Here is a 13,126-nt window from a genome sequence, read left to right as displayed (position 1 = left end):
AATAAATAAAAAGATACTATGTATTATGTAACCCCTGAACTAAGGCATTGCTTGATGTTTTAATGATACTTTTCTATGAATATCTTGTTTTATATAAAAAAAATCTGAAAATTAATCCAACTAAAAAATCAAAAAGTAATAAGTAATGACAAAATATATACTTCCCCTTGAAGTAAAAATCATTTTGTAGATTGCATGATATGTATATACATTATACAATATACATAGGTCCAACTTTAACAATAAATGGCTATATATGACAGGTTGTCCTCATGTTTTTCATGCCTAAACCCGAGCAAATAAATAAATGATTAATTATAGGAGGGAGATCTCTAAAACGACAAGTACAAAATATCACACAACATTGAATCTACATAAAGAATTGACAAAATCTGAATGACTGACAGTAATTATAGCATAATAGATTATTAGTGTAGAGAGAAAGGTGGAATTAATTTGATCATCCTCCCTATCGTTTCACACGCATATCTTTCACACATGAAATGATATGGGGTTTTCCATTTTCAGAATATATATAAAGGTGTGGAATCTGCGAAGTATTCTTGTGCTCCTGCATCGTACCAAGAGAACTTCTCAATAAACCCCAGACTTTCTAGCCATTCTGGAATCAGAATTCCAGACACAGCAAGCATTGCCCATCTGCTGTGTATTACCTCAGCTTGTGCAAACCATTTCAGCAGTTCCGGATCAGATCCTGAGATCAAACCATCCATTTAACATATCATTGGTTTTCTTCAATCTATCAAACAAATGCACGCTTACCTAATCCAAGTGGGTCGAATCCAAAATCTCCTAAAATACTACGAGAACAAAAAATGACAAGAATTTAGTGATGCAGTATGTGTAGAAGAATAAATACAAGTTTTTTTTATTATTGAGAATATCAGACAGTATTATGATCAAGATTAATAGAGATTAAAGAGTAAATGTGGATACATGACATCGAACCAGGGAGGAGGAGAGTCTTTACAGAAGAAAAAGGTGACATCTTTCCCGATAACTTTCTGGGTATTTCCTTATTTTTACAGACCAAATCAGATATTAGCAGTGGTAGCTAGCTAGTAGTGAAGGAAGATAATGAAAACAGAAACAGGGTAGGGAAGTAAGGCCCAAGGGCCACGCCCCACGCCCAAGGGCCACGCCCCACGCCCAAGGACCACGACCCACGCCCAAGGGCCACGACCCACGCCCAAGGGCCACGCCCCACGCCCAAGGGCCACGACCCACGCCCAAGGGCCACGACCCACGCCCAAGGGCCACGCCCCACGCTCAAGGGCCACGCCCAAAGCCCAAACTCTAAACTAAGCATTTCAACTCTAACTAAATACTACTTAATAACTTATGAAAAGCAAGAATTAGAGGAACAACCAAAGTATATCAAGAACTTTCACTTTAAACAAACTATCAACTAGAAAAACGCAAAAAGTACCATGTTTTGAAGAATGCGGTCATAGTGAGAGAAGGGTTGAGCAAAGGAAAGAGAGGGGTTGAGCGTGGGGCTGTGTCGCCGAGGAAAAGAGAGGGACGGTGGCGCGGGGCTGTGTCGCCGGGGAAGAGTGTGGGGCTGTGTCGCCAGGAAGAGGAAGAGGAAGAGACGGGGAGAAAAGGGAAAACAGGAAGGAGAAGGGGAAAGGAAAAGGAAAAAAAAAATAAAAAATAAAAAATAAAAAAAAAATAAAAAGGTTATTAAGGGTAAAATTGGATTTTTTTTTAAAAAAAGGTTAAAAAACAAAAACTTTATTAGTGAGGTTAAAAATCAAAATACCCTTCTTTTTAGGGTCATATTATCAAATTTCCCAAAAAAAATAGATATTTTGAGAAGACCCTAATAATAATAATAATAAAATTATGTATTACTAGAACGCGCCATTATTCTCCCTCTCTAGAACATGCACTGAATTGGCGATCGCGATCGCGAATGATAAAGTTACGAATCTCATCGCGCGTCTTCATCGTCTCTTTCAATATCCTCTGTTTCAATCCTGACATGAAATTATAGCACCAGCTACAGGTAATCTTCTCTTTCGTTTTTTCAATTTCACGTTCCACCTCATTTTGCTTCATCTCCTCTGTAAAACCCTAGCGATTTCTCTCCATCTTCACAATTCGCGACTCATTCTTAAATTCCATCATCTGTTCTCCATTCCGATTCATTAATCGATCTCCTGATCTAATTACAACTAATATTGTTCGTCATTCCATTTAAATCCTCTTTGATTCAATTCCTATTGATATTGATGAAGTTGTTTGTTGTCCTCTCTGCTCAAGAAAAACTAAATTGAACATGTTGTTAATTTTGTTTTCATATTAATTTCTCTCCAGCAGTCTAAGTTTTCTGTGAATTGAATTGGATTTGAATAGGGAAGGGCTGATTTAATATCTGGAAAATATCATGTTGCAGTGCTTAGGAGGAGTAAAGCATGTTGTTGTTTCTGTCGTTTCGAATTGCTGTGAATCCGATTCAAATAAGCGGTTTAAGGGCCTTCAAGATCCTCAAACACTTGCTAGGGAAACCGTATGTACGAGTCGCACCTTATGTAGAATCCAATTTTAATAGTTTATATCTCGAGTGATGGTTTAGAGAATGTGACTGATTTTATTTGAAAACGCAGTTAGTGTAAATGAAATTGAAGCATTGTATGAATTGTTTAAGAAGATCAGCATTGCTGCGGTGGATAAAGGGTTTATAAACAAGGTAATATTTGTCTGGAAATTGTAATGAATATCTTCTTTATACTAACATGATTTGTTTTAATACTATAGGAAGAATTTCAACTTGCATTATTTAAAACAAACAAAAAGGAGAGCATTTTTGCTAACCAGGTAATTCTAAATCTGTTATATATATCTCAATGAGACTAGAGGCATAGATATTAACCAAATGTTTTAGGTCTTTGACTTATTTGACAGAAAGCGCAATGGAATTTTGGATTTCGATGAGTTTGCTCGTGCCCTTTCTGTCTTCCATCCAAATGCACCAATTGAGGACAAGATTGATTGTAATCTATAACCTAATCTTCATGTTTTCTTAGTTTAGATGTTGGCCACCAATTGAGTATGTTTGTTCTCTTTTACAGTTTCGTTTAAGCTGTATGATCTTAAGCAGCTAGGTTTCATCGACAGACATGAGGTATTTTTATGCTCACATTTCTTTTGAAAGTATATGTAGGGGTTGATGATCTTGTTGTTGTTGTTGTTTCCTTCTCATTTGGTTCATTATATATGCATAATAGGTAAAGTCAATGGTGGTGGCTACTCTTGCTGAATCTGGTTTGGATCTCTCAGATGATGTCGTGGAGAGTATCATTGACAAGGTAATCGTTTGAAATTTGGTTTGAATCTATATCTAGATAAGAAACTGTTGACTAAGTTCTGTTTCCAAACGCGAAAAAGAGTGTTTCCAAACAAATTTATTGACGGTTTCTCATCTAGAAAAGGGTTTCATTTCAACAATCTTTTGATTTATGAACTAACTACTACATTGTCAGACTTTCGAAGAAGCGGATACTAAACATGATGGGAAGATCGATCAAGAAGAGTGGAGGAACCTTGTAATACAACACCCTTCCCTTTTGAAGAATATGACTCTTCAATACCTAAAGTACTAAAAGTTCTCAACTAGTTTCAATTTCTACAATCTCTGCTGTGAATTTTTTCAGGAAATTGAATCTGTTTTGATTTCTTTCGACAGAGATATCACCACTGCGTTTCCAAGTTTCGTGTTTAATTCACAAGTGGACGACGCCTGATTTTATTCTAAGATCATTTCGACAAAGGGTATGAAATTGTTCAAGAAGAAGTAGACAGTGCGCGGATTTGAAATTTTGAAAGGGCAGACAAATTTCCTGGTAAGGAATGTTATTACAAATTGGAAGATCATATATAGGTCTTTGTGAGGACTCTGTGATTAACTTCTCCATTAATTTTTTTATTTTTCAAACGATGTTATTTTGATTTTATTTAATATTTTATTATCAATTCTTTGGCTCATTTATTCATTTTTTAAATTGGTTATGAAGACTCGAATGCTTAATTTTGTGGAATTGAGTTTTTCATGAATGTTTAATCTTCCATGTTCTTGGCAATCTAACTCGAATTAATGTTCAACTACCGATTACATAACTAAAGTTATTCATTTTATTTTTTTTATTAAGTTTTCATTCTAGCATAATAAGAACTCCGATCCCTTATATCGCTACTACGATAGTGCTTGGATTAGGTACTCTTGTTTTTATAAATATTGTTATTCATTTTTTTAGAGGTGACAATTTGGGTAAGGTTGACGAGTTAAACGATTCGAGCCTGAACTAGTTAGTAATTTGGATCAGACTTGATAGGTTAATTTGTGATTGATCCGAACTTAACTTTTTTTACCCGATTTACATAATTCAACTCGAATTAAACCCGATGTAATTAATTCATATATTTTTATTTCAAATTAAAATGATATCAATACAAAAATAAAGTTAAATTACAAGTTCACTTATAAAAAATTTATAAAAAAATATAAGTGAGTGAATATGAAATAATAAAATAAAATTCAACAAAAGAAATTGTAAGAGGATTGTTAAGTTTAATTTGGGTAATGTCAGGTCAACCTGATTTTGACATTTTTATTAACGAGGTTAAACAGATCGACTTGATTTTGACCGGAACAAAAAAATATATGACCTTAACCTGATTTTTTCGTGTTAGGTTCAGATCGTGTTGGTTTAAAATTGTCGACCCTTGTCATTTTTAGTAATACAATCCACCAAATAATAACGGACAAATTATTATATTTTTCAATAAAGAAAAATGGTTTCATTTTTCTTAACTTAGTAATGGAGTAATCTCTTAGTTAACATTACTTTTCAATAAAAAGAAATGGTTTCATTTTTCTTAACTTAGTAATGGAGTAATCTCTAAGTTAACATTACTTTATTATAAAGTTAAAGCTAAAAATGTCATTGAAAGTGAGATGAGTTTATTAATGATAATAATATAAAAAAAAATATTACTGATATATAATTATTATTTATTATTTAATATATTATAAATAACTTTTATTGACAATATGTGACCTATTTTTGGTATTATGATGTAAGTAATCTTGTTATTTTGTGGATCATATGTATAGATAGATCAAGAAGAAATTTCTTCCAAATATTTTTAGATTTTTTTTTTCTCTTATGAATTTTATTAAAATAGTATAATTTAATATTGTTGATATCTCTCACTTTAATTTAGAAAATTTTGAATTAGAATCAAAATTTTAATCCCTTAAAAAATTCTTTTATAAATTTATGTTTATATAATCTTTTCTTAATAAACTCACTAATATAGTTTAATTGACAAAAATGACTTTTAAGAGAACAATATTTACGAATTTAATTTTTACTTAAAATATTTTAAAATTTAATTTTTTTTTCTTTAATATCATTTTTTTGTGGTTTGATATATTAATAATTTTAAAAATAATATAATAATAATAATAAAAGCTTCTCTTTGTTATTTCTCACATTTTTTTTTTTACAAATCTACTCTCTTTAGTGTGAAAGCATTATGAATTTATTTTAAGAAGTTTATTTTTATTTGTACTATATGTGGCCTCATTGACCTCTTAAAATACCAATTTCATCCTAAGTAATTCTTACATTTTTTAATTTTATAACTTTTAAATGTTATAAATTATATATATATATATATATATATATATATATATATATATATATATATATTGTATTAACTAGTTCCTTAAATTGAATACAAAATATTAACATTCATTATCTCTACTATACACAAATCTTTGAATTATCTCTATATAAATTAAAATATGGGAAGAAAATAACTAAAAGATTCTCCTAAATTGAAATAATAAGTTAATAATGTTCCATATCTTCATATTGATTCAATTATTCACAAAATTGATAAGCCTTACCATTTTAATGCAATAAAATTGTTTCAACTTATTTTGGATCTTATAGAATATATTAGTAAACAGTTATATTTTCCTTTCTTTTCTTCCTTATTTGGAAAACCCAATAAATTTGATTTTTTTATAAATAAAATAAAACATTTTTTTAATTATTTTTCTATTGTAATCCATATTCATATATAAAAATAAATAATAAAAAACTGTTTTCAAATAAGCTAATGTAAATCAAATTTATAATTTAAGGTTAAAATTCTAAATTAAAATAACTAATATTATCGATAAACTTACATATTATATCTTATTTATTTTCAGTTATCCAATAATTAAATTTATTAAACAAATACTAAAATACTCTTATTTTATTTCTTATAAAATTTAAATATTAAACTAAAAAAAATTAAATATTTTACTCTTTCATAAAATTAAAAAATCTAAATAAATAAATTTCAAACAAGCTCTTAATAAAAAGAATATCAAATGATTTTTTACGAATAAAAATGAAAGTAAAATTAATCTTTATTCAAAGCATGAGTAAATAATAACTTATAAGAAGAGGATTATACAATAATCTTTATGAGGCAATAAATCAAAATTATGACATTAATTGCATGTAGGGGAAATTAAGAAATGAAAAGTCAAAAATGAATTTGGACAGGTTTTGATGATATTTCAAAGGATTTTTTTGATGAACAAAGTAGAAATTTATGTCCTTAGAAATTACTTATCTCTTTCCTTTTCCATTTCCCTTTCTTATCATCTTTCATTGAATAAATTTAATTCAATTTTTACTATTACCATAAGTGGTACAAAATCCAAAGGTCTTTTCTTTTATAGGTCTTTTCTTTTATACATTTCATTATTATATAAAGAGGTGATTTGATCTCATCAAAATCAAACCAAACATAACAATGAGCACAATGGAATGCAAATTTCTCTCAATTTTCATAATATCTTTTTTCATTTCTCTTATCTCGATCCAAGTATCCGCAACTAAACAGGTTTTATTCAATCTATCATTTCGATTAAATTATCTAACTTTACACTTTGTTTTACTTTTATTGTTATAGTCTTATGTAGTTTACATGGGATCTCATAAACATGAATTGCACGAGGCTGCTCAATTTAAAGAAAGTATTCACACTTCTCATAGCGAATTTCTCTCTTCTTTCCTCTCAAGGTAAAAAAATTGATCTAATTAGACTTTGTTTACTTGTATAAGAAATCATTAACTTTTCGGTAAATAAATGTGATAGGGAAGAGAATGCTAACGATGAGATTATCTATTCGTACACAAACGAAATCAATGGGTTTGCAGCTCGGCTCGACGAGAACCAAGCAGCAGCAATCGAGAGTAAAGATTACAATGATTTATTTATTAATTTAAAGATAAATTTTTTATATAGTTTAATATAACTTGTACAATATTTATTTACAGAACATCCAAATGTTGTATCGGTTGTATTAAACAAACCGTTACAATTACATACTACACGTTCATGGGAGTTTCTTTTCGGAGGAAAGGTTTCAACTTCCTCCCTTCCAAGTTCGCCATTGTGGACCAAGGCAAACTACGGCGAGGATATCATCATTGCGAATATTGACTCGGGTAATCTAATCAATTTATAAACTTACACCATCGAAATGAGAAAATATTAATTTTTTCGATTACAGGGGTTTGGCCCGAGTCGAAAAGTTTCTCAGACGACGCTTATGGTCCGGTTCCTTCGCGATGGAAGGGTTCTTGTCAAAACGATACTCTAATTGGTGTCCCTTGCAATAAGTACTTATTTAATTTTATTATTGTTAAAAATGTTTATTTTTAATTTTTTTTATTATTATTAAATATTTGATTTTTTTTTGGTTTGTTTTGTATATAGTAAACTAATTGGGGCTAAATTCTACAACAAAGGGATAATTTCATCAGGAGAGAAAATTAGCCCTAATTTGAACTCTGCTCGGGATTTCGTGGGACATGGAACGCATACACTTTCTACCGCCGGCGGAAACTTTGTCGCCGGCGCCGATGTGTTCGGCGTCGGAAACGGAACTACAAAAGGCGGATCTCCTAGAGCTCGTGTGGCTGCGTATAAGGCATGTTGGGAAAAAGGTTGTAGTGACCCTGATATGATGGCGGCCATGGATGCAGCTATCCATGACGGAGCTGATATCATCTCGTTATCACTTGGCGGTGCTCTACGTCCTTATATGGATGATACCATCGCGATTTCCAGCTTTCACGCTATTAAGAAAGGTATTGTTGTTGTTTGCTCTGCTGGAAATTCCGGACCTTCTCTTGGAACAGTTGCAAATGTCGCTCCTTGGATACTCACCGTTGGCGCTAACACCATTGATCGTGAGTTTGAGACGACGGTTAAGCTCGGCGATGGCCGCGTCTTTCAGGTTCGTTCAATTTACTATACTATAGGTTAGGTTAGGTTGAATTGAAACAATCACAATTGATTTTCAGGGAACAAGTTTGACTAGGGGTTTATCGAATTACAAATTATATCCTATTATTTCTGGAGATCAAGCAGCTGTAACTGGAGTATCTACATCTGATGCGTAAGATTGATTGTTGTTTTTTGAAAATTGATTGTGATTGTGAATGTGAAATTGAGATGGGATTTGATGAATCAATGGTTAAATGCAGTTTGTTATGCTTAAATGGGACATTGGATGTAACAAAAGTTAAAGGAAAGATTGTGGCTTGTGTTCGAGGGACAAATGGTAGAGTAGGCAAGGGTTTGGAAATTATCGAAGCAGGTGGTATTGGGATGGTTCTTTGTAACAGTGAAACCGATGGAAACGATGTGATATCTGATCTTCATGTTATCCCAACTTCACATGTCAATTATACAACCGGTCTTTCTATTTTGAAATACATCAATTCCACTGCAAACCCGACTGCTTATATTTCTTCTGCAAAGACAGTTATCGGCACAAAACCTGCTCCAACCATGGCTTCTTTTTCCTCACGTGGTCCAAACCTAGTCACACCAGAAATTCTCAAGGTTTCCTTCCCATTCCCCCATCACTTTTATTTTTATTTTTGTTACTAATCATTCTCATTTTGTTTCTTTTTTCGAAACTGGTTGCAGCCAGACATAACTGCACCTGGAGTAAATATCTTGGCCTCTTTTTCGGAAGGAACAAGCCCAGCAGAGATTGAATCTGATCCGCGAAGGAGTCCATTCGCAACTCAATCTGGTACATCTATGTCTTGCCCTCATATTTCTGGAATTGCAGCCCTAATCAAGAAAGTCCACCCTGATTGGAGCCCTGCTGCCATTAAATCTGCCATCATGACCACTGGTATGACACATTTTGATTGCACAAACATAGTAAATATAGATTTTTCAGATCATAACAAATGTTCTTTTCTTTGGATGATGATTGCAGCCAGGATAAGAGACAATACAGGTAAACCCATGCTTGATTACGACGGTCAAAAGGCAACACCTTTTAGTTATGGAGCCGGACAAGTACGACCAAACAGGGCAATAAACCCAGGATTGGTTTACGACTTAACCATTAACGACCACTTGGATTTCCTTTGTGCAATCGGTTACAAAGAGAAAGATGTTCAACTTGTATCTGGGACACCTTACAAATGTCCTAAGAATGTCAATTCTTTGAACTACAATTATCCTTCTATATCCATCCCAAACTTGACCAAACCTACCAAAGTGACTCGAACTTTGAAGAATGTGGGACAGCCGGGTGTGTACACAGCTCGTGTTCGTGGACCGCCTGGAGTATTGGTTACTGTGGAACCTACTACCTTGAAATTTGAAAAAGCTGGGGAAGAGAAGAGCTTTACGATGAGTCTCGGAAAGATAAATGGTGCAAATATAACCCTAGACTTTGTTTTCGGAGAACTACTATGGACTGATGGAAAGCATAATGTGAGGAGTCCTATTTCTGTTGGATTTCATGATTTACAATATCTTACAAACCAACAAGCAACTACTGGTATTTTCGATAAGAAGATGATCTAGAAAGGAAATATAGTATTTGTTTCTTTTTGTTTTTTTTTTCATTGTATCTTTTTTACTAAAGTTACAAGTTGTGTTAATAAATGAAGATTCTACTGTTTTACGTATGCATTTTTTTTTATCAAATAAATCTGTATCTGTTGTGATTCAAAATCTCAATCTTTGTATAAATAAATAAAAAAACAGACCATAAATTGATTCATGAACCATAAAAAAATCAATGGAATAGTGATTGTTGACAAACTAATAATTTACAAAACCTGTGATTTGGACTAAGTTTTTCCGCAAAGATTAAAAGTCTCGTGTTCGATTCTCGACATGAGAATACAAAAAAGCTGATCACCTTTGTGTTTATCTTCTTTCTTTTGCATCTTGGTTATTGGTTCCAATTCTTCTGTAAGTCTTGCTGAAGCTGTGGAATTTCTTCAGCATTGCTGAGTCAGCTTCAACTGCTGACTTGGCAGCGGTTGAGTCATCATTGCCTTAATGACATGGCACAACTGCAACATCTTCAATAATCACAAAGGTTCAAAATCATCATCTATTCAAATTAAGTAAACAAGACTTTAGAATTTGCAGCAAACTGGAAATAAAACAGAATTCTCTAGCAGAGACCATATAACCAAACAATTGAAGAACAAGGGTTAGTCCAATTTGACAAAAAATGAACATTTCAAATCAATATACTTAAAATGAAATCTGTTTAAACAATACCATGAAAGAAGAACAATTCATCGCTACCAATAGTCTTTACAAGAACAAGAACCGTCACGAAAATGATGAAATCTGTTTGTATCCCTCAATATTATTTCTCTTCCAACAACCCTAGATACAAACTTGAAGGCCGAGTGACAATCGCCACACACTCTAATATTCTTCTTGATTCTGATCGTAGAGCCAGGAGGCGTATGAAGAAGCGAAAAAGAAAGAGCCATTTTCTCACTATGGTTTCGAAGCTTCATTTCCCTTTCCTTCTCATCGATAAACAAAAGCACATGGCTTGTATCAGGAACATAACCAATTTCCTTAATCAAAACGCTAATTTCATCCCATTTTGCGCGAATTTCTTCATTCCTCGAATGAGCATCATCACCCGCCACAAACATATGAACCACATTCTCAATCTCGACCCAACTACAAGCCGGTTCTTTCTTCAAACCACTCTCCTTCATCGCCTTTCTCACTTTAGCCGCATCATCCCATTTACCAGCAGATGCATAAATATTGTAAAGTATGATATGTGGACCCGAATCAAACGGGTCAAGTTCAAATACCCTTTCAGCTGCATAAACACCTAATTCCGCATTCTTATGGATCCGACAAGCTCCAAGCAAAGCCCCCCATACAGCAGCCGAGGGTATAATGGGCATTTCTCTTATAAATTGCTCAGCCCGGTTAAGTTTTCCATTTCTACCAAGAAGATCAACCATTGTCACGTAATGTGACATGTCACGATCTATCTCGTATTGTTTCATCAATTCGAAGTAACGTTCCCCTTTCTCCACAAGTCCGGAATGACTACAAGCTGTGAGAACACACAAGAACGTTATAGCGTTCGGTTCAATTCCAATTTCAATCATCTTCTCGAACCAGTTAACTGTTTCCATTCCAAACCCGTGTTGGGAAAACGCAGTTAACATGGTATTCCACGATACTAAATCGCGTTTAATGACACGATCGAAAATTCTCTTCGAATCCTCAATGCTACCCGATTTAGCATACATGTCAATAAGAGTATTAGCAACGAATGCTATAAGTTTCTGGCCTGATTTTATCATGTGGGCATGTACCCATTTCCCCTGCTCAAGTGATCCAGTGCTTGAACATGCGGAGAAGAGACTCGAATAGGTGAAACTCGTCGGTTTAAAATCCTCTCTTTGCATAGTTCTGAATATCGATATGGCAGTTTCTCCTTCGTTCTTTCTAGCATATCCTGAAATCAAAGCATTCCACGAAACCTCGTTTTTACTCTTCATGGATTGAAAAATACAATGGGCTTCATCTAGCCAGCCACATTTCGCATACATATCAACAAGAGAACTGCCTACATAAATATCAGAACAATAACCATACTTGAAAGAAAAGGCATGAACTTGTCTTCCATCAATAACATTAGGCACACCTGCTGCAGCCTTAAGAAGACTACCAAAAGTGAAGTGATTGGGCTTCAAACCAAGACGAATCATTTGAGGGAATAACGAAAGAGCAATTTGAGGTCTATCGTTTTGAGAATACCCAGTGATTAAGGAAGTCCAAGCAACCATATCTCTTTTAGGCATTTCATCGAACACTTTGTGTGCATCTTCCAAACTGCCGCATTTACAGTACATATTCAAGACTGTGTTATGCATTATTGAATAATTTTTAAATGGGGAGTTGAGAAAATGGTTATGAACAATCCGACCTTCACGTAGACGGCCGTTGAGGGTGCAAGTTAGGAATAATTTTTGGTAAATCGCAGGGTCTGGGTGAAGAGAGCCATTGTCAATCAAGTCTAATACACGAAGACCGGTGTTCTTCAGGTTAGTAAAATCGCTCTTTCGAAGAAGATCCTTATCTTGAATAATGGAGGAATTGAATGGTGGGTATTCGTCGTCGTTTTCTTTTTCTTCCACCATTGTTGTGAATTGCATCTTGGGGAAGGCGGCGATTATAGTGTCTCTTTGCTTGATGCAGATACATGGAAGAATTGATCTCTTCTTCATTGTTGGTATCAATCTGGTTAAAGAAAATTGTTAATTTGAAATGAATTATTCACTTTCATGATTCTCTTTGAATAATATGAAGAACTATCAAGGTTGAAGCTTTGATGAATTTTGGGAGTGAAAGGGGTAAATTAGGCAAAAGACAATTTTATTATTATTATTTTTGTAATATAATTTAGAAATCAATAATAATAAAATAAATAAATAACTCTCCGACAGATTTTACCGAATTTTCGGATCGAATCTCAGAAAACGTAATAAAAATAGCATTATAAATGATACGAATCAAACGACTACGATCATTGATTCGACGATTTCTCTCCAACAAGATAGTCCACCAAAATATAATTTAGATAATAACTAAAATAGGTAGGTTTGTCATATATATATATATATATATATATATATATATATATATATATATATATATATATATATATATATATATATATATATATATATATATATATATATATATATATTTCAAA

General features: G+C 33.1%; 3 protein-coding genes across 4 annotated transcripts; 2 read left to right on the top strand and 1 right to left on the bottom strand.

The window, feature by feature from the left end:
• Positions 1-1,892: 1,892 nt before the first annotated feature.
• Positions 1,893-4,092, top strand: LOC124934299 (calcineurin B-like protein 3). The gene is made up of 9 exons (XM_047474809.1): positions 1,893-2,032; positions 2,383-2,540; positions 2,634-2,716; positions 2,785-2,844; positions 2,912-3,020; positions 3,099-3,151; positions 3,255-3,335; positions 3,510-3,622; positions 3,713-4,092. The coding sequence occupies exons 2-9, from the start codon at positions 2,414-2,416 to the stop codon at positions 3,768-3,770; spliced, it is 684 nt and encodes a 227-aa protein (XP_047330765.1). The 5' UTR covers positions 1,893-2,032; positions 2,383-2,413; the 3' UTR covers positions 3,771-4,092.
• Positions 4,093-7,020: 2,928 nt separating this feature from the next.
• On the top strand, positions 7,021-9,990 carry LOC124933792 (subtilisin-like protease SBT5.4). The gene is made up of 9 exons (XM_047474235.1): positions 7,021-7,115; positions 7,192-7,289; positions 7,374-7,501; positions 7,585-7,718; positions 7,816-8,338; positions 8,406-8,500; positions 8,589-8,949; positions 9,037-9,250; positions 9,338-9,990. Exons 1-9 carry the CDS (start codon positions 7,021-7,023, stop codon positions 9,934-9,936), a joined length of 2,247 nt encoding a protein of 748 aa, XP_047330191.1. The 3' UTR covers positions 9,937-9,990.
• A 110-nt stretch (positions 9,991-10,100) lies between these two features.
• Positions 10,101-12,709, bottom strand: LOC124934297 (pentatricopeptide repeat-containing protein At3g24000, mitochondrial). Of its 2 annotated transcripts, none has more exons than XM_047474808.1 (2): positions 10,648-12,709; positions 10,101-10,474 (listed from the first exon to the last, which is right to left on the bottom strand). In XM_047474808.1, the coding sequence occupies exon 1, from the start codon at positions 12,636-12,638 to the stop codon at positions 10,671-10,673; it is 1,968 nt and encodes a 655-aa protein (XP_047330764.1). In that variant the 5' UTR covers positions 12,639-12,709; the 3' UTR covers positions 10,101-10,474; positions 10,648-10,670. The 2 variants fall into 2 exon arrangements, with proteins under 2 accessions (XP_047330764.1, XP_047330763.1); XM_047474807.1 differs by having other exon boundaries at positions 10,101-10,442.
• Between the last annotated feature and the right edge of the window lie 417 nt (positions 12,710-13,126).

The sequence above is a fragment of the Impatiens glandulifera genome, chromosome 4 (assembly GCF_907164915.1).
Source record: "Impatiens glandulifera chromosome 4, dImpGla2.1, whole genome shotgun sequence".
Taxonomy (NCBI): Eukaryota; Viridiplantae; Streptophyta; class Magnoliopsida; order Ericales; family Balsaminaceae; genus Impatiens; species Impatiens glandulifera.
Note: the sequence above shows the minus strand (reverse complement) of the source record. Positions and strands in the feature narration are given on the sequence as shown.

Bases quoted from the DNA above. Each gene is read 5' to 3' on its own strand.
- LOC124933792 (XM_047474235.1), top strand. From the start codon at position 7,021: ATGGGATCTCATAAACATGAATTGCACGAGGCTGCTCAATTTAAAGAA. The intron at 7,116-7,191 runs GTAAAAAAATTG...TAAATGTGATAG, and splicing joins CTCTCTTCTTTCCTCTCAAG to GGAAGAGAATGCTAACGATG. The intron at 7,290-7,373 runs GTAAAGATTACA...ATTTATTTACAG, and splicing joins CCAAGCAGCAGCAATCGAGA to AACATCCAAATGTTGTATCG.
- LOC124934299 (XM_047474809.1), top strand. From the start codon at position 2,414: ATGTTGCAGTGCTTAGGAGGAGTAAAGCATGTTGTTGTTTCTGTCGTT. The intron at 3,021-3,098 runs GTAATCTATAAC...TCTCTTTTACAG, and splicing joins AATTGAGGACAAGATTGATT to TTTCGTTTAAGCTGTATGAT. The intron at 3,336-3,509 runs GTAATCGTTTGA...CTACATTGTCAG, and splicing joins TGGAGAGTATCATTGACAAG to ACTTTCGAAGAAGCGGATAC.
- LOC124934297 (XM_047474808.1), bottom strand. From the start codon at position 12,638: ATGAAGAAGAGATCAATTCTTCCATGTATCTGCATCAAGCAAAGAGAC.